General features: G+C 41.5%; 2 protein-coding genes across 3 annotated transcripts; one reads left to right on the top strand and one right to left on the bottom strand.

Annotated features, from left to right (window-relative positions):
• Nucleotides 1–654: 654 nt before the first annotated feature.
• LOC309397764 (DNA excision repair protein ERCC-6-like) lies at nucleotides 655–7,233 on the bottom strand. The gene is made up of 2 exons (XM_081964072.1): nucleotides 7,077–7,233; nucleotides 655–4,479 (listed from the first exon to the last, which is right to left on the bottom strand). The coding sequence occupies exons 1-2, from the start codon at nucleotides 7,124–7,126 to the stop codon at nucleotides 780–782; spliced, it is 3,750 nt and encodes a 1,249-aa protein (XP_081820198.1). The 5' UTR covers nucleotides 7,127–7,233; the 3' UTR covers nucleotides 655–779.
• A 949-nt stretch (nucleotides 7,234–8,182) lies between these two features.
• Nucleotides 8,183–24,270, top strand: CHMP1B (charged multivesicular body protein 1B). Of its 2 annotated transcripts, none has more exons than XM_081964157.1 (8): nucleotides 8,183–8,415; nucleotides 13,405–13,506; nucleotides 14,712–14,854; nucleotides 16,695–16,763; nucleotides 16,846–16,953; nucleotides 18,421–18,464; nucleotides 19,758–19,830; nucleotides 21,130–24,270. In XM_081964157.1, the coding sequence occupies exons 1-8, from the start codon at nucleotides 8,400–8,402 to the stop codon at nucleotides 21,172–21,174; spliced, it is 600 nt and encodes a 199-aa protein (XP_081820283.1). In that variant the 5' UTR covers nucleotides 8,183–8,399; the 3' UTR covers nucleotides 21,175–24,270. The 2 variants fall into 2 exon arrangements, with proteins under 2 accessions (XP_081820283.1, XP_081820284.1); XM_081964158.1 differs by having other exon boundaries at nucleotides 8,224–8,415; nucleotides 13,405–13,502; nucleotides 14,708–14,854.
• Nucleotides 24,271–27,212: the final 2,942 nt, after the last annotated feature.

Raw genomic sequence — 27,212 nt, 5'->3', positions numbered from 1 at the left:
AGCTGCTCCAGCAAATTTTGGGCTCAGTTGTCCTTAAGTCAACAACTACCATTTGTATAAAAACTGGGGGGGAGCACTATTGGGGTACTAAAAAACAGGAAAATTACTTTCAAGGGATCAAGCTATTCCTATTATCTGATTAAAGAAACAGTCACATTTTAGGCTTTTTGTTTGGCAATGTCTAAGCCAGTGTTTTTCAATCTTGGCAACTTGAAACTCTTATGGACTTCAAACCCCAGAATTCCCCAGTCAAGATGGGTGAAGAATTCTGAAACTTAAAATCCACACATCTTAAAGTTGCCAAGATTGGAAAACACTGGTCTAAGCATTTTTCTTATGTGCTAAAAGCCATTACTACCAGATCATATGAGTCAAATTTTCATTGCTAGATGTTATTCAAACCTTCTCTGGTGTGTCAGTCCTCCATCATTGCTTGATTGATGGATGGATGAGACCCATGCCTCATCATTTCAATAAAAGTCTCAAGCGATATAACTCAATCAAATATTAGCTACCTCAAGGAGAACAGAGGCTCCAAATTCCAGCAGGTTGGCCATATCCAAGAGGAAGTGATTGATAAAAATTGAACTCATTTTGAAATGAAAGGCAACAAAGCATAATAAAGAACTAAAAGAGTCTGCTAAGACAGGCCTAAAAAAATTGCATATTTAATTTTCAGCAGCTGGCACTCCAAAACAAAATCCAACGGTAGGAACAAGTCTTCAGAGCAAACATTCAACTCAAGCACAGTAACCTTAGATCCCCCCAATATTGTGACTTCAGAGAAAAGATTCTCCTCTTGAAGAGTCTGTATCATGGAAATAGCTAGATTCTCTCTCAGAATCCAGTGTTTCTCCAGATGGCTCCTCCTCTGATTCCTCTGACACTTCCCCAATGTAATTTTGGGTTACCTTTTCTTCAAACTCATGCTGAACAGACCTATCATTAGATACATTGGTGGCAGTTCCTGCTTCTCCAGCTGCATCCTCCATTTCTTCCAAGACCACATCGAAGAAGGATCTACGAGAAGCTGTTGACTTTCTTCCACTCAATTTGATCCTGGGAGAAAAACAAATCGCAGCCATTGGCTTGTTGGCCTTTGGTGTTGACATACAAATTCCGTCTGGCTTGTCCTCATCCAGTTCATCTATTAATTCACCATCTTCCTCATCCGAAACAATAATTGCAGGACGCTTCTTTTTCCCCAGCCCAAAACTGTCTCTGCTATCACATGGACCGTTGGAATCATCCATGACCACAGAGCTCTCTGCACCATTGCTAGTCTGGAGGCCTCTAAGACTCCCATGTTCTCTTCCAAGTGATTCAGTTCCAGAGCTACAGTAGCTATCCAACCTCAGCTGGAAGCCTTCATTTGCTGCCTCCTCTAATAACATGCCTTCTTCTGTGAAGGCTTGTGGTTCATTCTCAGAATCCTCCAAGGCAAGGTTGAAATTGACCTGATAGTTAGAGGAAATATCAAGATACTTGGACTGTGCAGTTTCTCTCATGCCAGAGTTTGGCAATGCGCTGCTTTCAGTCATTTTGCTAACCATGGTCTCCTGTGGTGCCACAGCATCTAGTTCCTTAATTTCAAAGGCATCTCCATTAGAGATTGGAAGAACATCAAGTGACATATCAGCCTGAGTTTGGTGCATCCCATCATCAGAAGAATACGCAATTGAATCCTGCAGCAGTTTCATCTGGACATCTTTAAGCTCACTTCCTGTCTCAGTTTGGAGCATGACATCATCAGGACTATAAGTCTTGTTTTGGTCATCTGCTTGCAGTCTGGTTGGTTGACATTCTTTGTTTTTGGAATGCAGAACATCCATATTGGTGGTATGGAAAACCATTTGCTCATCATCTGTATCCTCAGCAGCCAGTTCAGAGATTGCTTTCGATTCAGGACTGTAGTCCTCCTTGATAGATACTGAATGAGTCTGAAAAGAGGACACAAGACCTGTCCCAGGATTTAGATCACATGATCGGAAGCTGGGAAATTGGTGTTCTTTCTCCTTTGAAGACAAACCATCTTCCATATTAGAAATAATCTGAAGCATTTGCTCATCATCCATGTCTTCAACAACCAGACTGGTCATTTTAGCGCTCAAATTGACCATATCACTAACAAAGTCATTGTCATCATCGCTTACAAGATCAATAACTCCATTACTGAGAACAGGACTAATAAATACAGATGGGGCAACCACAGGACTTGGAGGAGTTGATGGTTTCTTTGTGGATGGTGTGGGTGATTCCACAAGTATTGGGCTTGTCCTTTCGGGTGTGGATGGCCCAAGAGTCTCACCTGGTGAAGACCTGGATAGTGTCATTATTGGCTGGGTGGCTGAGTCTGTATCTCTCAGCCATGCTCCTTCAGTCGTGTTTCTGATATTTCTTATGTGCTGGTCATTCAGCTGAGATTCTAGTTGTACCAACTCTTGGGCTTTTTGGACTCTGTGTTCAATGTACCTGTGAGCTTCTTCGTTTTCCGCTTCGTCATCATGTGCTGTCTCATGTGTGTACATCAAATCATGGTCAGAAATGCCAAATATCTCCAGCGCGTAGAGGTGTGCAATGTGTTCATCCAACTCGGTGTCTGTTTTTCTTTGGGTGGCATGTAAGGACTGCAATTGTAGCTGTGTGGCCGAGCTTCGCGTGTCTTCCAATATAAACAACTCCTTTAGCTCTTGCATCGTGAAATAGCGATAGGGATTTTTCTTATCGCCCGTGCTTTGACGTATTAAGGAATCCTTGAAGACTTGCCTTCTATAGATCTTCTCTTCAACTGTCCCGCAGGTAATCAGCCGGTAAATTATGACATTCTCTTTTTGTCCAATCCTGTAAACTCGGTCCACAGCTTGGGCATCCGTAGCTGGATTCCAGCTGGGATCAAAAATCACCACCCGGCTAGCAGCTGTTAAGGTTAAACCAACCCCACCAACTTGAGTAGTAAGCAAAAAGACAGAGTAGTCTCCATCTTTCTGAAACATGCCAATTCTCTTCTCTCGCTCTGCCAACTGGGTCACTGTCCCATCAATGCGCATAAGCTTAAAGCCCCTGTGAATTAAGACGCGCTCTATAATGTCCAACATTTTTCGCGATAGGGAGAACACCAGAGTTCTATGTCCCTCGTCTTGCAGTCTTTCCAGCAGCGCCACAAGGAAGCTCAACTTTCCAGATTCCTGAATCAGCATCTCATCAGAAACATGCTCAATACTCCTCTTCATGTCTGGACGTTCACCAAGTTCATTTTCATTGTAATGGGATGCTTCCAGCCCTAGTTGACTACATGCTCGATTTGACAAGAGCCTTGGGTGATCACAGAGCTTCTTCAGGATACTCAGTTCAGCGAGTGGGGACCTGGTAGACAACAGCAGCTCTTTGATATGATCCAAGGATATAAAATTTCTATATATTTCCTCTTGTATGGGTGCTAAGAACAACCATACAATGAACTCGTTCTTTCGTGGAAGAGAAGGCATGGTGGGAGCAACATCTTTGCTTTGGTTTTCAGGAAGATGGTTTGGAAGCTCAGCCTTTTTCTTCTTCTGGAGCTCATCTTTAGTCCGCCTGAGAAAATATGGCTCAATGATGGACATCAGGTTTTGTGAGATTTTAAGTCCCAGAGCTTTCTCTCCAGGAGTGGCGTCTTTTGCCCTGGCTCTCGTGATAGGGCCCTCATATTCCATCCGGAAGGTTTTCATGGTACCCAAAAGAGAGCCTTGACAAGCAAAATCAAAAAGAGCCCAAAGTTCTTTGAGATTGTTTTGGACCGGAGTCCCTGTGAGAAGGATGCGGTTTTTGGAAGGAATGGCGTGCAGAGATTTTGTCGTTTTGGCAGACGGGGTTTTGATTTTATGGGCTTCATCCAGAATGATATAGTCCCAAACAAACTCTTTCCCATCAAAGCTAGAAAGTTGTGGCCAGCTGTTGAGGAGCATCTGGTAGGTTGTGAGCAAGACACCCTTTCTCCTCTGGATCCGCTCCAGAGATCTTTTACGTTCAGCTTTGTTGGCTCCGTGAAAAACTTTCACCCGCAGGCCTGGAGTCCACTTGCCAAACTCTTTCACCCAGTTGTTAAGAAGGGTGGCTGGGAGAATCAGCAATACGGAATGGATGAGTTCTGCGTCAAACATCCCAGAGAGGAACGTGATGACTTGAATAGTCTTCCCGAGTCCCATGTCATCTGCCAAGATGCCACCCTTCCTTCTGTCTCGATACAACTTGTACAAAAATGCAACCCCTTCCCTCTGATAGTCAAAAAGCTTATCGTGAATTTCTCCATACAGCATGAGTCCGCTCTGACACACATCCACAAAGCCATCGTCCTCCTCCTGCACAGCCAGGGCGTCCTCCAATTTTTTAATCTTGGCGGTCAGGTTTTCACTGAAATGGATTTCAAGAGCCTGTTGGAACAATTGGAGAGATGCTTCGAAGTTCCCATTTCGGGCCTCCTGTTTGGCCTGAGACACATATCTGTAATATCAAGAAACAGTTCTGAAGTCAGAAACAACAATTAATAAAAAAACACTCAAGGGCAGAAAACTTTTAAAAAAAAAACGGAAGAAAATTTTAGTGTTTTCTGCCTTTGCAATATACCGTATTTTTTTAGAGTATATGATGCACCTTTTTCCACCCTAAAAGAGGGTGAAAATTTCGGTGCGTCTAATATACAGAATGTAGTCCCACCCAACCACCGCCCCATACCCTTTGGCCTCTTCCTCCCAACAATTTACCTCCTTGCAGCAAACGGGGAAAACGGGGCTTGCGTGGGCGGCAATAGGCTATGGCAATCCCTGCAGCCTGAAACAGCTGATGATCAGGAGGCCCCTGCTGAAATTGAAAGTGAAACTTGCTGTTTGCTGCATAATGGCCTTGGGAGGTAGAGGCAGTTTTTTTTTTCTTGTGCTAACCAGGCTGTTTGCTGCAAGGAGGTAAGTCAATAACTATAAATGCCTATAGAAAGTTCAAATTATTAGACTTATTTTGTAAAGTCTGCTTTATTATTGTTCTAGACAACAAAATGAAGAAGCTTTTTAAAATAAATGCTTGATCTGAAGAGGCCCAGTTCTATTGTATCTTCTTTTAAATAGCAGAGATTAAATAAACTTCCAGAAAGCCACATCAATTTTAACAGCATCTGTACAAGTATAGTCTGAAATGTAACATCACAAACAGTGCATATCTTCTGTACTGTTTGCTGTTTGTTGCAAGGAGGCAAATTGCTGGGAGGCAGAGGCAGATATTTTCCCCTTGTTTTCCTCCCCAAAAGCTAGGTGCACCTTATACTTCGGAGCATCTTATACTCCGAAAAATACAGTAAGTGCCTTGGATTCGGAGATGGGTGGCAGTAGTAATGCTTATTTCTAGGCTAGTACAGCTAGTCCTTGACCTACAACAGTTCATTTAGCGACCATTTAAAGTTACAACCGCACTGAAAAAACTTGTGACTGTTTTTAATTTCCCTTTGCAACCTTCTGACCAGCAAAGTTAATTTGGGGGAAGCCAGATTCACTTAACAACCAAGCTACTAACTTCACAACTGCAGTGATTCACTCAACAAATGGGGCAAGAAAGGTAGTAAAATGGAGCAAAATTCACTTAACAACTGTCTCTTTTAACAGCAGAAATGTTGGGTTTAATTGTGGTCATAAATGGAGGGCTACCTGGATTAAAGCCATGCAAGCCTGCAAATCTGAAAAGTCCACACAGTCTCCTTTTATATTACATATTATCCTTCCTCCTCCTGAACATGAGAGTTCTACTATCAAAGGCTGGTTACAAACTGTTCCACAGCCTGAAGAAGGCAGCTTGGCAAAAATATTCTCTACCTTCAGCAAACAAAGCTTACTTCCAAATGATTGTGGATGCAGTTCAAAATGTAGCTTCTTTCTCACTCTAGGTGGGTTTTTTTAAAAGCAACAGATGCAGTCAAGGTCCTTCACTGACATTATTAGCCAACAGACTTTGTCCATATTGTGGCTAAATTCCCACACCTGTTCTAAGCGAGGGATGTCCAGAACTGGATGGGGAATTCTGGGAGTCGAAGTCCACATCACTATTCTAAGCTGTGCTTTGCTTAGCCAGATCTTGCAGAATAAGTCACAGTTGGCTTAGTTCATCAAACAGTAAGACAGTCAGTAGTTAAGGCACAGTGGCCTAGAAACCAGGAGACCAAACCGTATGGTGTGACTTTGGGGAGGAAAGCGAAAGCTAAAAGATCGGGGAAAACGAAAGCTAAGAGAGCGTGGGTGCAGAGAAGAACTGGCTGATAGGAAGAAGGCAAAGAATGCAGCTGCCGTTTCCAAAACAACTTATTCAAAACCGATTGGACAAAGGAGTGGGGTGGGGGACAACAATGGGGAAGCCTTAAAGCTGGGCAAAGCTTTACTTGGAATTTTGACAGGCAAACTCTTTTATTGTATTCTGCTTAACCTTTAGTAAACAATACTTTTCTCACCAACTGGAGTCAAGGATCGTTCTTACTTAAAAGCCAGGAGCGGAGGCAGGACCGACATTCTCATTCTTTTCCCCAAATAATTCTCCTGCTGGCCCCTGGCTTTCCCTAACCCAGTGATTCCCAATCTTTTTTTGGCCATGCCCCACCTAAGCATCTCTAAAATCCTGATTCCTCCCCCCCCCCACATATAATGCTTACTTTATTCAAAAAGTGAACTCTACTCAGACGGAAGCAGTCTAAAAGGCCATTAACTTGGTGTAAACAAGGTTCAAATCCCCTCACCTTAAAAATCGAATTGCCCACGTTGGGAACCACTGGTCTAACCCTCAGCCAGCTCCCACTGATAAAGGACCCCTTTAATATTTCTTGAGATTCTCATTCATCCGGATCATGGTTGTCCCAAAGGTGCTTTTCTTTTTCAAAGGAAAAAAATAATAAACGCTACAATTTCAAAAGAAAAGCACCTTTGGGGCGACACCCGTTGCAGACAAAAAAGGAAGAAATGTGGAATTCCCCCCCCCCCCCTCCTGCCAAGCCCACCCAAAAAGAAATGGCTCCCCAGGAGCAAATCAGGAGGCGCCCCTTCCCCGTACATGCAGCCCTTCGGAAATACCTGCGGTACTTTTCTATTTGCTCCGGGTTCAAATCTGCAAGGTCCGCCATGATTTCGGCCAAACGCGCACAAAACACTATATAGCTCCCTGAAGCGTTCAATTTGAATTCTGCGCGCTAATACACCGGCCTACCCAACCTATCAGCGAGAGGCATGCAAATAAGCTGGAGGCGGCTAAGCCATTCAGGTCATTCCAAACGCGACCGCCTCGGGGCGTGGCCGGGGAAAAAAGACAATTCGTTCTGCATGAGCAGCGTGGAATTAATCTCCATAAATTAAAATAATAATAAGGGAAGTCTATTTTAAACGTAATTGTGTCCGGTCGAGTTCAAGACACGGAGAAACGTCTCTACCGAGGCAGGCTCTGCATCAGCGCTTCCCAATCTCAGCAACTTTAAGATTAGATGGGCTTCCGCTCCCAGAATTCTGGGCAATCCTGGGAGTTAAAGTCATCCCCGTTTAAAGCTGAGAAGACACCGCTGTACTATCAGGTCCAGGACTCTGCAGATCAATCTGGGGGTTAGTGATGAGGTGGGCTCGCTTTCTTTCACTTGCTTTCCTCCAAATGGGTTAGAGATGCAGATCTCGAACTCCGCAAATCCCAACGAGGGGGGGGACGGACGGAAGCAGGTGGAGGATCGCACTGCGAGTAAATTAATTTAATTCGTCAAGGATGAATTAGGTAACAGATATAAGTATAAACAGGATTATGAATACATGGAATGGATACGAATACAAGGGAAATTAACTAATAAACATTAATATTTATTAAATAATATTAGTTAATTAATATTATTTAAATGGACATTAATCAGGAATGATAGGAGCGTGAATTCCTGTAAATCTGGAAGCACCAGTTTCCTGCCTTGCTCGTCCAAGGCTCCTTCCCTGTAGTAGAGAAGTACTACATATCCCATCTTGGTCCTACTTGGCAGGGGAGAATGGGAACTGTCGCCTGTCTAAGTTATACCCGGTTGATAAGTGTCCAAGCCCTGCAGACTCCTCCTTTCCCGGTGACGCCATCGAGGAAAACGAAACTCTATTGGTTGGGAGGAGGAGCCTCGCAGCTTCGAAAGACTATTGTGCGCATGCGCCTTGGCCCACCCTTTCAACCGCCTCTTTCTCTCCGCCTCTCTTGCTTGTCAAGCTGCGCGTGACGTGATGTTGACGGAAGAGGCGGGGAGTGGAGCTCGCCGGGGGAAGGCGGAAGCAGGAAGCCCGCCGCTGAGAGAAAGACCAGGAGTCCAACAGGTCGCCGAAACCGAGCCGCCTCGCTCTTTTTTCCGCCGTCGTTCGACCCAGGCCCGCACCTGAAGCGCCGCCATGTCCAACATGGAGAGTATCCTGAGTGACGCCCGTGGGGAAAACACGGCAGGGTTTCGATTGGTGGTGGGGACAAGAAAATCCCGCCTCCTGTCGAGATTGATGGAACGGGGGGCGTGGCTAGTGGGGGGACCCTCACTGCAGGAGGCGCTCTTGAGGGGGGTGATTCTTGTGGGTGGAGCTTCAGCGCTTGAACGCTTTCCCTATTGGTGTTTCTGGGTTGGAGTGGCAGCAGGAGTATCCCGTGGGGTGAGGGTGAGGCCGTGGGCGTTTTCTTCCTTCCTTGATGGAAGCCTGTTTATCCCTTTTTCATCCCAAGGGACAAATCTCCACCTCTTTCCAAGAATATTCTCAGGCTCCCCAAAAGTGTTGGGGTACCATCATTTTTCTGTCTTTAGGGATTAGACCACTGTTTCCGAAACTTGAAAACTGACACTTTTAAGACAGGTGGACTTCAATAGAATGGAATAGGAATAGAATTGAATTCTTTATTGGCCAAGTGTGATTGGACACACAAGGAATTTGTCTTTGCTGTAGATGCTGTCAGTGTACATGAAAGACAAGATGCATTCGTCAAGAATCACAAGGTACAGCACTTAATGATAGTCATACGGTACAAATAGGCAATCAGGAAACAATCAATATCCATATAAATTGTAAGGATACAAGCAACAGTTACAGTCCTGTAGTCATAACCGGGAGGAGATAGGTGATAGAAACAACGAGAAGACTAAGAGTAATAGTAATGCAGCCTTAGTGAATAGTTGACTGTGGTGAGGGAATTATTTGTTTAGCAGAGGGATGGTTTTTCGGGGGGAAACTGTTCTGGTGTCTAGTAGTTCTGGGCTGCAGTGCTCCGTAGTGTCATTTTGAGGATAGGAATTGAAACAATTTATGTCCAGGATGTGAGGGGTCCGTAGATATTTTCTCTTTTTGACTCGCGCAGTGTACAGGTCCTCAAAGGAAGGCAGTTTGGCAGCAATTGTTTTTTCTGCAGTTCTGATTCTCCTCTGAAGTCTCCGTCTGTCTTGTTGGGTTGCAGAGCCAAAGCAGAGAGTTATGGAGGTGCAGATGACAAGACTCAATAACTCCGCTGTGGAACTGTATCAGCAGCTCCTTGGGCAGTTTGAACTTCCTGAGTTGGTGCAGAAAGAACATTCTTTGTTGTGTTTTTTGATGGCATGTTTGATGTTTGGTGGCCATTTTAGATCTTGAGATACGATAGAACATAGAAAATTGAAGGTCTTTACTGTTGATACTGTGTTGTCTAGTATTGTAAGAGGTGGTAGTATGGGAGGGGTTGTCCTAAAGTTGACCACAATTTCTACAGTTTTGAGTGTGTTCAGTTCCAGATTGTTCCATTCGCACCATGAGGCTCGTTGTTCAACCTCCCATCTGTATGCGGTTTCATCGTTGTCTTCAGTAATTTAACAGATGGATCGTTTGAGATGCAGTCATTGGTATGTATGTATGTATGTATGTATGTATGTATGTATGTATGTATTTGTGTTACAACCCCTGGTATGCCCAAATATGGCTAGCTGATGAGACCTAAATAGGTTGAAATAGATCTATACTAGTCTTCCTTTATATATATGGCTCAGCTGATAAGGAGGAGAGCCTGTGGCTTAGTGGCTAAGACTCCTGCCTAATATGTAATACAGCCCAGGTTCAAATCCCAGTAAGGGTATGGCTAGCTGATGAGAGCTAAATAGCTCGAAATGGATCTATACTAGTCTCCCTTTATTTATTTATCAGTACAAATACAACACAAATATAAAAAAAAAGGCAACATTAAAAATAAAAATATGGTTTTCTGCCTGCATGGTCTTCTGTAATGAGCCGAAGGACAGAAAGAGGGAGTAGTGAGCTTCCTCCCATATTTGGGCATACCAGGGGTTGTAACACAAATATATATAGATATAGATAGATAGATGATAGATAGATGATAGATAGATAGATGAGAGAGAGAGAGAGAGAGGGAGGGAGGGAGGGAGGGGGAGAGAGAGAGAGAGAGAGAGGGAGAGATGGGCTTTCAGCAAAGCTGGGTTGTTCCCAGTTTTACTATTGGTTCACTTCGCGCACAGTTCAATGTAAATTGTTCTTCGCGCACGTTAAATTAAGACCATGGCTGTTAAATGAATCTGGTTTATCCCTTGACTTTGCTTGTCAGAAGGTCACAAAAGGTGATTGTGTGATTCCTGGACAACTGCAAACTTCATAAATGTGAGTTAGTGGGCAAGTGTACGAATGTAAATCCCGTGACCGTGGGGACGCTACAACGGTTGTAAGTGTGAAAAACAGTCATGCATCACTTTTTTTAACTGATGTTACTTTGGTCACTAAATGAACTGTGGTAAGTCGAGGACTACCTGTATCTGGATAATGGGCATTCATTGCATTATTTATTTCAATTGGTTTAAGAGCTTCCCTCTGGGGGAGACTCAGGAGCCCATGTAATGCAAAAACAATATAAGTGATTAAAAATATATCAGCATAGACAGCCTGGTTAGGAGAGCCTCAAATTGGTATTTTGTATAGAATTCTGTGTATGAAGCAAGTGTAAGAAGAGGTTGTTGTTGTTGTTCAATTGCTCCATGTTGTCTGAGTCTTTCACTCCATGGACAATAGATACCAAGCCCCTGTCCTCCGCTATACATAGCAGGAATAACCAGGTATAAAGTACTAAGAACTACTGTATTTTTCGGACTATAAGACACACCAAGATTTTGAAGAGGCAAATTTAAAAAAAAAAAGTTTTTGCACTCTGCAGACCTCCCAAAAATGGGCCTTTTTTTTGGTGAAAATTGGCTGTTTTATAAGCAAAAAAGGGGCATGAATACCCTTTAGGAGGCTTGTAGAGTTCTCCTGGGGGCTGGGGCTGGGGGGCAAAAATGAGCAAAAAGCGGCCTGTTTTTTATAAAAAAAAGGGCATGCATAGCTTTTAGGAGGCTTATAGAGTGCTCCTGGGGGTGGGGTGGGGGCAAAAAAGGCCTATTTTCCTCTCATTTTTGCCCTACCCAGCCCCCAGGAGCACTTTATAAGCCTCCTAAAGGCTATGCACAGCCATTTTGGTGAAGGGTTTCAGGAGACCAAAAATGCTGTATTCAGTGTATAAGACACACCCAGATTTTCAGCCTCTTTTTTCAGGGAAAAAGATGCGTCTTATGCTCTGAAAAATACGGTAAATAACTTTCCTGGCTTCTAGGCATCCGCTCACTTTCATGTGGCTGTCACAATGGACCAGTTCAGGAAATGGGATATCCCAATAAATCTGTTCGAATGGAAACAAGCACACCCCCATCTCTCTTTTGCAGTTTTCAGAGTTGCCATTTACAGATTTGTTATGGCTGTGATTGACGAGAACATGTGCCTGTTCTAAGGTTTCTCAGATGAAGCGCTAAATATGTGTTTTTGAGGCTGAGCTTCCAGATCAGCTGGTTAGACTTTTTTTGTGCGTGTTTTTGTCTGATGTGACACACCACAGTGTTATGCTCGGATGCTTCTGGTTTCTATCCGCTGATTTAGTTTTTCTGGGGGTTTTTTTGAGGGGAGGGTTGACTTTAGTTGTATATTAAAGAAAGCCGAGAAAAGAATATAAATTTTGTTTTCTCTGCTGTCTTCATTCTAAATCCTACTTCTGTTCATCTAGTTGGCTATTAAGTGCATGGACTATAAGCCCTGGTTGCCACATCTTGACAGCTGACTTAGATAAATCACTTGACGATAGGTGTTGGAAATGTGAATCCTAGTCATTTAGTCTCTGTTTTATCACATTTCCTTTAGGTCAGGACACAAGGATATGTCATCCTAACCATCTTTAATGACAGCTACTAGATATGTGCTGTGGAAATCAGACAATTAATAGGTGGTAAACAACAAGTTAACATAGTGTGTGTATGGTGACTCAGTGGCTAAGACGCTGAGCTTGTCGATCAGAAAGGTCTGCAGTTTGGCGGTTTGAATCCCTAGCGCCGCGTAACGGAGTGAGCTCCCGTTACTTGTCCCAGCTTCTGCCAACCTAGCAGTTTGAAAGCACGTAAAAATGCAAGTAGGAAAATAGGTACCACCTTGGTGGGGAGGTAACAGCTTAGTGTGTGCCTTTGGAGCTTAGTCATGCCGGCTACATGACCACGGAGACGTCTTCGGACAGCCCTGGCTCTTTGGCTTTGTAATGGAGATGAGCATCAACCCCTAGAAATTGGGAACAACTTGCACATATGTGTGAGGGGAATCTTTACCTTTAACATAGTCTGTACCTAATTTCTATCACCTAGTGGCTGTATGAATGTTTGCAGCCCAAATCTGATATCTGTACCATTATGAATGTTGAATTTTATGGTCTTTTTAAGAGTTTGAACTGGTTATTTTGATGTTTGGTCTGGTGGCTGAAAGTAACAAGTTTTCTGTATACCGGCAATAGTTCCTATTAGTAGAGAATTGTTTTAGTTTAATGATTCTAATACTTGAAAATAATTCTGTTCTTGGTAAACTGAGCTCTGAAAATCCGATGAGGGTGTGCTTTCTTGATTATATGGAATGTATGGATAATAGTAAGGGAATTTCAGTTATTGTTATGCATTGAGAAGATACTACATTTCTCTTTGCCAGTAATATCTTATCACAAGTTGGAATTAAAATAGCCTCCTAATGGAGGTATGCATTAAAGGCTTTAATTGACCTATATTTAAAGAAAATTGGGGAGTATTTTCACTTTATAGCCTGCCTTATAATAACTAGAATTTTAAAAAATTGATTGATATAATGTTTAAGCTAAAAAAGGATTATTTGTTTCCTCCATGGATTCTTGATGGTTTATAAAAATCGAGCATTTAAATTTTAAATCCTGATGTCTATATTCGGAAGGAGTTTATATCTACATATTCTCTCCCTCTGAATATTAAATTTTTAACTTTAAAATATTTTGATTTCAGGGAGCCCTTTTTCAGGTTGCTAGGTGCATGACATGTTCTTATTTCAGTACATTTCTTAACTTGAAACCCAGAGCATCTTTTCAATTTGAAATTTGCTGCCAAGGAGCTTAACAGAAATGCAAAAAAGTGTGATAAAGAAGAAAAGGTTGAAAAAGTCAAAATTAAGAAGGTAAGTACAGTAAATGATATGGCTACTTTTATGCACAAAATGAGAAATTATCACAATGACATTAAAATTATACATAAAAATTGCTGTTGAGTATTTGGGATTATTTTTTCTGTCTACCTATACTCATATCAAAGAGTAAAAGTAATTTGTTTTCACAGACTAATGTACAGAATTTCTGCCTCCAAAACATGCACAGATTGTTTCTTTAACATTAGTTCTGACTTGGACTTGACAGTATTCATGTTCTCATTAAGGCACTGGCTGGGATAATACAATTCATTTGAGAATAATCTAGTCAGCAGTCTACTAACATTTTTCAGGTTCCGGATACCCATGGCAATACTAGCTCATTCCTGTTAATGTTTATTTTATTATTTACTAGTGCTGATAACCCGACATTGCCTGGGTATTTAACTATAGGGGGAAAATGTCCGGACCAAATGTAATTTCTAATGTTGGATTTTCCCCCTTACCAGAGGGGGCCCCCTTGTGGAGTACCGTGGCGACTCCACTGCGCTGTATAATAGAAGCCATTTTACAGCAGTACAGTAGAAGCCATTTTAAGGCACAACAGGCTGTATCGTAACAGAACATACACCACGAGGGGTGTTAAGGGTGTCTTACCCCACACAGTATTTGTTTGCAGAGAGTAAGTCATCTGTGTACCAAGTTTGGTTGAAATTGCTCATCCCAGAGTTATGCTGGAACACACACACACACACACACCACACACACACAGCCATTTTTATATATATAGATTATTGATTTTATTTGCTGTCCATCTCATATCCAACAACACTGGTCAGCTTACAACATAAAAACATTCAAACCATCAGTTATAAAATAATACAGCAGATAAACTCATTAACACAAGATGGCAATATCAGTTCATTTAGAACGCTTCCGAAAATGTATATTATGTATATAATGGTTGTCCTAATTGGCTTCCTGCTATGCATCTGCCATCATTTGCAAAGCTGCTTAGAGATCGGCTTTTCTTGGGTCCAGTTATTCAAAGTGTTGATCTGTCGCAGGTGCATTTGAGAGAAAAAAAAGCACCTAAACAGACATCAGGGATACCATCAACTTTCATCCACCTGAAAGTCTCTGTGCACCTCGGAATGGGATGATCAAACACGAGGGTTTCTTTTGTTCTTTCCATAAGAGAGAGAGGAATAATTGTGTTCCTTTGTTCTATTTTGAAGGCAGTTCAGAAGGGCAACACGGAAGTGGCAAGAATCCATGCAGAAAATGCCATCCGACAGAAGACCCAAGCAATCAACTTCCTGCGCATGAGCGCCCGGGTAGATGCGGTGGCAGCGAGAGTGCAGACGGCTGTCACAATGGGCAAAGTAAGCAGGCAATTTATATATTTTTTACTCTTCCTTATAATAATAACAACTCATCATGATAAATCCTTCCTCCTATTTCCCCCATATTAACAACCCTGTGAGGTGAGTTAAGCTGAGAGAGAGGAACTGGCCCAAAGTCCCCCAGTTGGCATTCATGCCTAAGGTGGGACTAGAACTCACCGTCTCCTGGCGATTAGCCCAAAGCCACCCAGCTGGCTTTCATGCCTAAGTCAGGACTAGAACTCACAGTTTCCTGGTAATTGGCCCAAAGTCACCCAGCTGGCTTTCATGCCTAAAGTCGGACTAGAACTCACAGTTGCCTGGTGATTGAACCAAAGTCACTAGCTGGCTTTCATGCCTAAATTGGGACTAGAACTCACAGTCTCCTGGCAATTGGCCCAAAGCCACCCAGCTGGTTTTCATGCCTAAATCGGGATTAGAACTCACAGTTTCCTGGTGATTGAACCAAAGTCACCCAGCTGGCTTTCATGCCTAAGGTGGGACTAGAACTCACAGTCTCCTGGCAATTGGCCCAAAGCCACCCAGCTGGTTTTCATGCCTAAATCGGGATTAGAACTCACAGTTTCCTGGCGATTGGCCCAAAGCCACCCAGCTGGCTTTCAGGCCTAAATTGGGACTAGAACTTATAGTCTCCTGGTGATTGGCCCAAAGTCCCAGTTGGCATTCACATCTGAGGTGGGACTAGAACTCACAGTCTCCTGGGGAGCACCATGATAATGCCTAAGATTTGCTGCCGTAAATTCAATCCATGACAATTCCAGATAGCAGGGAGAAAGTTCTCCGCACGAAATGCTGAAGAATCTGGGACTATGCTCATACATTGTGATGACTCACTTTGCTTAATTATTGTTTAATGAATAAGCCAGACAGCAGTCTGACCTATGAACTCCAGTCTCTACATTTGTGCAGCACGTTGGATCCTATTCAAACAGGCAATATTAGTGAGGTCCTTGGCGCTCTCTGAGCTTGGTGGATTTCTTGCAGGCGTTTCATCACCAAACTAGTAACGTCATCAATGCACTGATGATGTTACCCAGTGGAATAATGAAATGTCTGCAAGAAGGCCACCAAGCTCATAGAGCATCAAGGATCTAATATTTCAACCCTGAGCTACAAATATTCTCTTCTGTCGAGACGATATTAACATTGAGTATCTTGCTTGTGATTGACGAAGATGCTTTGGCTGGATGCCCTTATTTAAGTTAACAATAAACTATGATGTACCAGCAACTATGTCTGTATTCATGTGATACATTAATACTAATCTAAATAAAAGATAATATAGTATAATGTGATATTAAACTAACCTATATCTGCCACATCATGTAAGTAGCATGGAGGCAGAAAAAAAAACACTAGCAAAATTTCACTTATTCGCCTTACCAAAATGCAGCCTAAAAATAACTTTTTCCAGTAGTCCTTAAAAAGTAATTTACAAGGTAGTCATGAATGGCAGAGATTTGGGTATTTTTCACCTTAAATACCATACCAGCAGTTCTACAGATGTAATAATAAAATAACACTCCAAAGCCTTCATCGGCACGACACACGATCTCTAGCTTGGAATGGAATGGGAATGGGAATAGAATTCTTTATTAGCCAAATGCAATTGGACACACAAGGAATTTGCCTCCGGTGCAGAAGCTCTCAGTGTACATACAAGCAATAAGTGATAAATCATAATCATAGACATCATACAAATACATTCGCTAGCTTCTTTTATCAGGTGCAGTGTTACGAAATAGGAGCTAAGGAAATTGAGGAGTGGGGGTAATGGGAAAACTCTCTTGATATAATTATCATACACTTTCTCTTCTAGGTAACTAAATCCATGGCTGGAGTAGTTAAATCAATGGATGCCACGTTGAAAAGTATGAACTTAGAAAAGGTAAAAAGGATACATTTTGCTTTTTAAATGTTTCCTGCTGCTCTTTTGATCTCTTCTACTTAAACCGTCTATTTACCTACAGATTTCTGCCCTGATGGATAAATTTGAACAGCAGTTTGAAACCTTAGATGTCCAGACAGCACAGATGGAAGACACCATGAGTAGTACTACCACACTGACAACTCCACAAGTAGGTACCCATTCAAGCAGAGATGTTTGCTTCCAACCTGCAGTAGTCTCTATCGATGTTTCTCAACATCGAAACTTTAACAGATTAACAGAATTGGAAGGGACCTTGTAGGTCATCTAGTCCAACCCCTTGCCCAAGCAGGAGACCCCGACACCGTTTTTGCCAGATGGCAGTCCAGTCTCTTCTTGAAAGCTTCCAGCGATGAAGATCCCACAACTCCCGAAGGCAACTTCTGTTCCATGGGTTGATTGACTTTTTTTATTGCTCCATTGGCTACCTGGCTGGCTGGGGAATGCTGGGAGTTGAAGTCCACCCATCTTAAAGTTTGCCAACATGATCGCCAGCATCCGATGACAGATATGGCACAAGAAGAAGAAAGTTAAAGTTCTTGAGGTTGAAAAACACTGGTCTACCTCTATTGACTAGAACAGTGTTTCCCAACCTTGGCAACTTGAAGATGTCTGGACTTCAACTCCCAGAATTCCCCAGCCAGCATTCGCTGGCTAGGGAATTCTGGGAGTTGAAGTCCAGACATCTTCAAGTTGCCAAGGTTGGGAAACACTGGACTAGAGTATCTTGGCCCTGGTGAGATAAATGTTCAAAGGAAAGTTTGCTTCTTCATGGGTCTCCTCTTTCTTTGACAACCGACTAAGTTTTACAATGTCTTTGGTTGAGAAACTGTCATATTTTTAATTTTTTTAAAAATACCTGTAAAGCCAGTTTCTTACGAGTACTGGTGGGCCCTGTACAATCTATGTAGGTGATACTTTTTTTATTTTTTTGGAAGTCTGCAGAAAAATGTTGAAAGCCATTTCTTTATCTTAATAGTGTTAATTAGGATTGAAAAATAGGGGCACGGTGGCTTAGTAGCTAAGATGCTGAGCTTGTTGATCAGAAAAGGCAGCAGTTCAGCAGTTCGAATCCCTAGCGTGTAATGGAGCGAGCTCCCATTACTCGTCCCAGCTTCTGCCAACCTAGCAGTTTGAAAACACACAAAAAATGCAATAGGAACCACCTTTGGTGGGAAGGTAACAGCCTTGTGTGCGTCTTTGGCATTGGCTCTTTGGCTTTGAAACGGAGATGAGCACCGCCCCCTAGAGTCGGGAACGACTAGCAAACACGCGCGAGGGGAATCTTTACCACCTTTAGGATTGAAAAATGGAAGCAAAAAAGGGACGAGTTTTCACATCTCATTGTCTGCCGTGAAGGATTGAGTATGTTCTTCCAGGCACTGAAGGAGCAACACAAAAATCAATAAAAGTACTATCATCCTAAAACCGTCCATTAAAAAAAAAAAAGAATGTAACCACTGCAGTAATCTGAAAGTTCATCCCACACTATTACAAATTCCCTCTCATGGCCAAGAACTCTTTCAGTACAAAACCTTCGGTAATTATCTGTGTTGTGTTGCTGCCCTTTTAAGTGTAACTCAGTCTTTTATATAACGTCTGCTCTTTTTTTTTTTAGAACCAAGTAGATATGCTCCTTCAAGAAATGGCTGATGAAGCTGGGTAAGTGTGAATATCCAAAAGTCCAAATCAATGCAGTGCATGAAAAAATACGTTTGGGGGAGCAAGGAATTCCTGGCTTTCTCCAGCTCAGTAGAATCCCACAGGATTGAGAAAATGGGACAGGCATAGCATCAGAGGTGGGTTGCTACTGGTTTGCACTGATTCAGGCGAACCAGTAGTGGTTTGTTGGCATGGGTCGCAGAACCGGCAGCGACCCAGGCTGGCCACGCCTCCAAACTGGATTCCCGGTCGCCGCTGGCATGGTTTTATGTCCTTTTTTCAATGTTCTGCGCATGCACAGAAAATTTTACAAGCAACTGTGCACGTACGCAAAGCGGCAGTAACGCCGGCAGCAACCCACCCCTGCATAGCATGAGCTACCGTATTTTTCAGACTATAAGACACACCGGTGTATAAGACGCACCAAGATTTCAAAGAGGTAAGTAAGAAAAAAATGGTTTTTTTTTCCTCCCCGGCCCCCGGGAGCACTCTGCAGGCTTCAGCAGGGCTGGGGTAAGGCAAAAATGCCCCCAATTTTGTGGAAAGCGGGCTGTTATTTTGCAAAAACAGAGGCATTTTTGTCTTCCCCCAGCCCTGCTGAAGGCTGCAGAGTGCTGCTGGGCGCTGGGGGAAGGCAAAAATACCTCCGTTTCTGCGAACAATGGGCCGTTTTTTGCAAAAATGGGTTGCAGGGGCCAGGGCTTCAGGAGGCCAAAAATGGCTGTATTCAGTGTATAAGACGCACCAATGTTTCCATGTTTTTTTGGGGGGAGGTGCATCTTATACTCTGAAAAATACGGTAACTTGTTGCCTATAATCTGGTTCCATCCATGGGCCAAGATTTTTCTGGCTGGAGAATTAAAGGCGCTGATGTTCAACCCATCTTGAAAGCAACTAGAGGAAAACTGAACTAGGTTATAACCTACTGTCAACCCTGAAGTGGAAGAATTGTAATTGCTCTCAGTGCAAACATTGACATTTTTTCTTAACAACAAGATTAGTTCCCAAGATCCACATTCTCTGAGCAGCAAGAAGGAATTCTACCCCCTCCCCCAAACTGTGCTTATCTCAAACCCTGACCTGTGGTAATTCAGGTGTAGTGGTTTGTATACTCCACCCATTACAGGGTTGACTGTGGCTTGTGCGGTGTAACGTCTAACTTTTGACTCGGGGATACTCTTATTTTTAAATGTAAGTGAGATGCTTGGGGTTTGTTCCTGGAATACGGAATGCCATCTTCCGCCTGCCAGTGTTTAATTTTCTTGCTTGTGTTTTTCTCCCTTTGAATCTTAGGCTTGATCTGAATATGGAGCTACCTCAGGGACAAACAGGCTCTGTTGGCACAAGTGTTGCTTCAACAGAACAGGTAAATATTGCCTTGTTCTCTTCTCCCCTTATACTGTAGTGCCCAGGGGGTCAAACCCGCCTTGGCTTCAAAAATTTTAGCAGGGTGTTCTCTGCCTGGTTGCTGGGTGGGCGTGGTCATGGCTAAGGCAGGCGTGGCCTAGTTGGCCTCCTGCGCCACTGCAAGGGGGTGTTTTTTTCTCCTCCCCAGGCTCTGGAGGCTTTGCTCAAGCCTCCAGGAGGGCAAAAACTGGCTCCAGGCTCCGGATGCCCTCTAGAGGCTGGAAACAGGTCTAAACGGGCCCGTTTCCATCCTTCCCGAACTTCCGGTAGGCTCTTTTTTCGCTCTCCCCGAGCCTCCGTGCACGCCCTACCCTTACCTGCGTCCAAAACAGGCTGCGTGGGGACTCCTGGGAGGGCCAGCCAAGAGTGGGATTTGGGGGTTCTCCAAACTGGCCAGAATCTTAGCTAGAGGTTCTCCTTAATCACTGCGAACCCCCAGCAGCCCACTCCGGACATGAAGTTGGGAATCACCCTAGGAGATTGGCTAGGATACCGATTTAATATTTAAACTTTTATATATACTTTACTAATGTCCAATATGGCTTGCTCTTATCGTTTGGGGCTGGATGACTTAAAATGAAATAATCTGCAACTTTTAATGTCTTAAACATTTTTCTGTCCTTGCCTCATTACTTCTGCATCACTTCCTATGCAGGGCCTTGTTTATCTGCTTAATTTATTTACAAGGCCCAGAGGCTGCTCACTTTGAGCTTCTGTATAGTTCTTAGTTATATATAGTTCTGTGTGGCTCAGTGGCTAAGACGCTGAGCTTGTCGACCAGAAAGGTTAGCAGTTCGGCGGTTCGAATCCCTACCGCCGCGTAATGGAGGGAGCGCCCGTTACTTGTCCCAGCTTCTGCCAACCTAGCAGTTCGAAAGGACGTAAAAAATGCAAGTAGGAAAATAGGAACCACCTTTGGTGGGAAGGGAACAGTGTTCCGTGCACCTTTGGCATTTAGACATGCCAGCCACATGACCACAGAGAAGTCTTCGGACAGCGCTCGCTCTTCGGCTTTGAAACGGAGATGAGCACTGCCCCCTAGAGTCGGGAACAACTAGCACATATGTACGAGGGGAATCTTTACCTTTTATAATTCTTAGAAAACTTCAGAAGCTTTTTTTGTTAAAGTAACAAGCCCCGTTTATCTGGCACAGACCTATCTTGACTTTGTTGTATATGATCTCCACCCCTTCAGTTGTTACTCTTTTAACGTGTTTTGTATCTCGATCATATATTCATAACTGTCTCTATTCCGAAGGATGAGCTCTCACAAAGACTGGCACGTCTCCGCGATCAAGTGTGAGGGAGAGTCACATCTGCAGCATTGTACATATGCTCTCCAGCTGCATTCTCTATACATATTTCGTGGCCTGACCTGGATTTCTGTCGAGATCTTCAAATAGCACACTAGTGAACACCTGTCTCTCTGTTTCCCCCCCCCTTTTGCTGTGCTTTCCAAAATGCATCTAACTCAGTAGTGTTGTGCCATAAATGCATTTTCTAGGTCTGCATTGTACATTTTTGAAGCTGAAGGTTATATTTTTGCAAATCTCTTTTTCAATGATTAAAATGTCAGTTTTATCGGATGTCGCCGCAAGTAATCAAACAGAAAGAACAGCTTGGAGTAATTTTAAGTTATATAAGAAGTTTTCACGTTATGGATGATTTTTGCAATTAAATCCCTAAGATGGTGTGTGTGATTGGCATGGTGTCACATTAATTATCAATAGGATAAAATATATGTGTGTGTCCATCCACCAGTAATTACATCACCGGAGAATCTTTCCAAAGCCAATCACTTGTCATGACACCTAAAAATCAAGCAATATTTATGCTGTCCTTATAACCTGAAACTTATATTGATATCAACAGTTCAGTACCAAAGGAATAAAATATATTTTTCAATGCTTTTGCTTAGATTTCCTTAAAATATATACATGACACTCCCGTAGAGAGTAATACCTTGATATTGTAAAGAAAGCTAACCAAAACATTGCAGGTCTGAAATGTCATTTTAAGATTGTGGTATTTGTTGGATCTGATTGCTTCCTGCTGTGAAGGAATGAGTGGAGCAATCGACTGAGTTATATCAGAAAGGAAAATGAGCAAACATTCTGTCTTTGTATCTATGCTTAAAACAAATGGTAAGATAAAGATGTCTTCAACTCAAACCCTATTCCTGATGATTTTTGTTTTGAATCTATGCCATTTTCGTGTTGCTGTTCATTGGCCGAATAAATATTACCATGTTTTCCCGAAAATAAGACAAAGTCTTATTTTCTTCTGACCCCCAAAATAAGCGCTCGGCCTTATTTTAAGGGAGGTCTTATTATTTTTGAGGTGCAGGAAGAGGCGAGCGTGGTCACCTTATGGTTGCTGCTGTGTTGCAATATTTTGGGGGGAGGGCTTATTTTAGCGCATGCACTCAAAAGCCCGATTGGGCTTATTATCCGGGGGGGGGGGGTGTCTTATTTTCAGGGAAACTTTTACTTAACTTTTCTTCACAGCTGGAGATAAGTTTATCGTCACTTCCTTCTGGGATGTTTTTCAGTTTCCAATCTAGCCTAGAGACATGGGCTTTCCTGGTGATCTTCCAAATGTATTTATTTATTTATTTGCATACCGCTTTTATTATTTTGACAAATAACTAGGGTGGATTTAAATCACTACTAGAATTGAATTGAATTCTTTTTTGGCCAATTGTGATTGGACACACAAGGAATTTGTCTTTGGTGCATATGCTCTCAGTGTACATAAGGAGAATAAAAATACACTCATCAAGAATAAAAGGATTCAACACTTAGTTATAGTCGAGGTTACTAATAAGCTATCAAATCGTACTAGGAAACAATACAAACAATATAAATTGAAAGATACAAGCAAGATGGTTATAGTCATAAATGGGGAGAGATAGATACTAGGAAGGAAGAGAAGAAGAATAGTAATACATTCTTGATAAATTATTGACAGTGTTGTGGGAATTAGTAATTAAGCAAAGTGATGGCATTCGGGAGAAAACTTGTGTCTAGTTGTTCTGGTAAAAAGGCTTGATTTAAATTAACTTGATTTAAATCATAATTTTTAAACAGCAACTATCATCTCTGTCCCGCAGCAGCTCCTCTGACCTGCTGTTGACTCACCGACAGTCCCAATATATATAGAATATATAGGCTCATGCTACATTACTAAGCTCCATTTCATGATGAATAAATGAAATTATCAATGTATCTTAAATAGAAAATATATATTTAGATAGTTCCCATTGCAACTGGGAAAACCATAGCCTTGACTATACATACTTTTGTTGGCAGGGTGATGTCTCTGCTTTTTAGTATGCTGTCTAGATTTGCCATCGTTTACCTGCCCAGGAGCAAGCCTCTTTTAATTTCTTGGCTGCAGTCCCCATTGCAATGATCTTGGAGCCCAAGAAAATAAAATCTGTCACTACCTCCATTTCTTCCCCATCTATTTGCCAGGAATTGAGAGGGCAAATAGTTCAGTGTTCTGAAATTCCATTTGTTCTATGTCTGCATAAATCCTCATGGACTTATGATTTCTGATTTCTTAGCAGTGTGTAGAGGGAAGTTATAGTTTCATAAGTCCGGATGCACGATTCTGTTTTAATGTTAATTACAAAAGAATTAATGATGATCCAAATTCCAAGCAAAAGTTCTTTGAATTGAAAACGATCCTAATATCTTGCAAAACGCTTTGAAATTGTTTATTTTGTGAGGTTTTGTTTGATGTGAAGGAAAGTCAGAGATACCTACTAGTGTCCGGTTGCCAGTTTATACGAAAGAATGGAAAAGCATTTATGTTTGAACTACTTATTATTTAGTGTGCCTTTATTAGGCGTTAAATTTAAAAAAAAAATTTTTTTAAATAGACTTGAGACTGCAGTTAAGTTACATAATCTACTAAATAAGATGATGTACATAGATATGACTACAAATTAGATTTAATGAAAAAGTTGAACAAACAGTTTGCCAGTTTTCAAGAAAAAGACATCACTAGGACAAGTGTAGATATTTTATTATATTTTATCCTTCCAATTTTCTCAGGTTATTTCCATAACAACTCGCCTCTATTTATCCAGAGAAGTTTAGCATTGGATAGAGATTTAAATCATTTTCTGTTCCTATTGTAAATATAAAAGTACTTTTGCTGATAATTCCTGTTTTCATATTTTCTTTGTGTGTTCTGTTTCTTACTGCCTTTGAGTGTGATCTTAAAAAGAGATTCAGAATCATTTTCCTCTTGATAAATTTGATTTTTTTTCTCAATGAAACCAGTAGAGGGGAGTATAACACCTCATTCTGAGGACCAGTAAATTTCGAACAATGTTAGAAATACCCTTATCAGTTTCTATTTCTGAACAAAATCATCCTACGAATTAAAATCCATGCTTCTTAGATGTTCCCATTTCACTTTCAGCTTGCTTTGTCTTCCACTTTGACATTTTAAAAGTAAAATTGTTTTAATAACCCACTAAAATAATGTGTGCAATGTATGTTTCAAACTTAAACCCCTTACTTATAGAATCCCGATCTTAATTCTGATCATGAAGCTTGTAAGCAGCCCAGAAATGATGGTACTTTTTAATTTTAATTCCCAAGATCTGGAATTTAGAAACAAAATCTTTAGATTTGAAGGTTTAAGCTTTCTGTTTCTATCTACAGTATCTGGAATTTAGAAACAGAACTTCCACATTTGAAGGTTTAATTGTGGTGTTTTTTTCATCTACAGTATCCCTTGAAAGAATCTTAAAGACTATCTAAAACATCTTGGAATCTCATGGAAATACATCTGAATATTTTCATATTCGTTATATTCGCCTTCATATTCATTTTAAGTCTATGATTACCTGTGAATCTTGTAGTTGGAATATCTGACGTCCTGTTACTTTTATAAAACTCTTTTTAACTGGGGAGAGCTGGTATGATACAGTATTTGATAATCTTTAGGTGATGTGATGTGACATGGGATCACGTCTTCTCACATTATTGGAGTGTTATTGTGTTTTGCTACTTGTTTATTTTTTATATATAATTAGCTATTGAGGATGTGCTATCAAACTCAACCATCAGGGGGCAGTATGTCCTATACATTGACTTCCCTCATTTTTCCCACTGAGAAGCAGTAACTGAAGATATATCACATTACTGCTACTGGTGGATCCCTTAGGTATTGCAAGCTCCACATTTAAAATAGGCAATATATTGAATCCTTGGTACTATTGCCTTCTGGTGGCTCACCTGGGGATTACAGGCACAAAGAACTGATTTTATAGGACATACTGACCTCCGGTGGCTGAATTTGTTTTTATTGACTGAAATAAAAAATACTGAAATCTAATGGATATACTGTATATTATGAAAGTTGAGACTTGCTAAGTCATCATGTTTAGTCCCAATATGGTGGGATAATGATGGTGATGATTACTGGTTAATCTTTGGTGAGATTCACAACCTTTGGGGCTGGTTGGTAGCTCAACAGCTCGAGTCCTAACCAAGGACCTAGGAATTGTTAAGGTAACATCGGAGGATATAAGTTGTTCCAAGTAGGGTGGGTTTTTATAGAATCAGAATGTTCAAGTCTGATAAATTTAGAATTTTCAAATAGCGAGGTAGCCCTTTAGGTATTGCTCCAAAGGCTCCAATTACAATTGGGACAACACACGGTTTCTTTTTCCACAGTCGCTCAATTTCAATTTGCAAGTTGTTGTTGTTGTTGTTATACTTTATTCATTAAACAAGAAACTTAGCCAACTGAACATTCAAAAATGCATCACAAATACCATTGACTGGTGCTAATGGTTGATACAGTTTGCTGCCAGTGTCCTAGGTATCAACCAAGTACATTATTATTATTATTATACGATTGTATCACAGCGGCCAGTTGATTCGCCGGATTTGGCATTGATTACTAGTCGCCCCCCCATTACTTATTATTATTATTATTATTATTATTATTATTATTATTATTATTATTATTATTATTATTATTATTATTATTATTATTATTATTATTATGTTAAACTTTGGTGAGATTCACAGCCTTTGGGGTTGGTTGGTAGCTCAACAGCTCGAGTCCTAACCAAGGACCTAGGAACTGTTAAGGTAACATCGGAGGATATAAGTTGTTCCAAGTAGGGTGGTTTTTTGTAGAGTCAGAATGTTCAAGTCAGGTAAATTTAGAATTATTATTGTTGTTGTTTTATTATTATTATTGCGTGTGGTCAGACACTTGCTGCTGATCCAACCAACTCTAAATTACTCCAGCTATGACTTGGAGTGATAGAGATTTGGGGTCGTCCCCCCCTTGCTGTCTTTAACCATGACCTATTCAATAAGCTACAATTGGCCAAGTGCCACTCAGTTCTAAACCTGAAACCGCAGATCCAATGAATCTCGGCTTCCCCATAGCAGTCAGTTTTCAGTCTTAATAATTATTTTAAAATCATTGCCGTGTGATTTGAAGCCCTTAGCAAGTGCAGGTTTTCTTGCAGGGAGCGTTGTAAATTAGTTCCAGTCTATAGGGGAATACTGTAACGAATGAATGTGATCTGGCAAAAATGGGGGGGAAAGGCAGGACAGGACGGGGAGCGGGGGGCTAGGAGAGACCCCAAACCAGTTGACTCTCTCTCTTGAATAACCTGACACGTAGGATTTAAAAAAAAAAAAAGGCATAAAAAGAGACACTTGTTTCTTCTCCAGATGATTGTGACTGAAGGTAGAACGGTTGTTGAAAAGTTCAGTTGTGTAGCAGTAGATGCATAGATGCACACACACACACACACACACACACACAACCACAAGCCAGCTGGAATATCAATGTTACATCCTAAGATTAAGAGGCAATGACGAGGAGGAAGAGGAGGAAGGCGAAAGGGCCAAAGCAAGTTTTAAAAAGGAGGAACCGATTAAGCTAAGCCTCCATATCCGACTCTGATTATCCAAGTATTGCAAATTTCCTCTTGATTTAGAGGTTAAAGTCTGTCACTTAAAAGGAGCGTACAGAATTTCCCAAGATAAGTTCTTTCTTTATATCACTGACTTTTCTTGAAGATTTTCGACCACGAATCTGTTTTGATGATACTGTCCGTTTTTATGAAAGCTTTTCAACAAGAAGGTAATAACTAATACAAACTAATATAAAGTAAAGAAGAAGAAAAGACATCAAAGAAAAAGCAGAGTGCAAGAAAAGAGGAAGGAGTTAAAGAAAAACAAAAGGAAGAAAACAAGATGTACAGAAGGAACTTCTGATATTCTTCGCAATTTATTCAGGAATAAAACCACTGAAATGTGGCTCAGTGGCTAAGACAAGAGCTTGTTGATCAGA

This window comes from Natrix helvetica, assembly GCF_964273705.1.
Source record: "Natrix helvetica genome assembly, chromosome: 11".
NCBI lineage: Eukaryota > Metazoa > Chordata > Lepidosauria > Squamata > Natricidae > Natrix > Natrix helvetica.
This window is presented reverse-complemented; position numbering and strand designations above follow the sequence as displayed.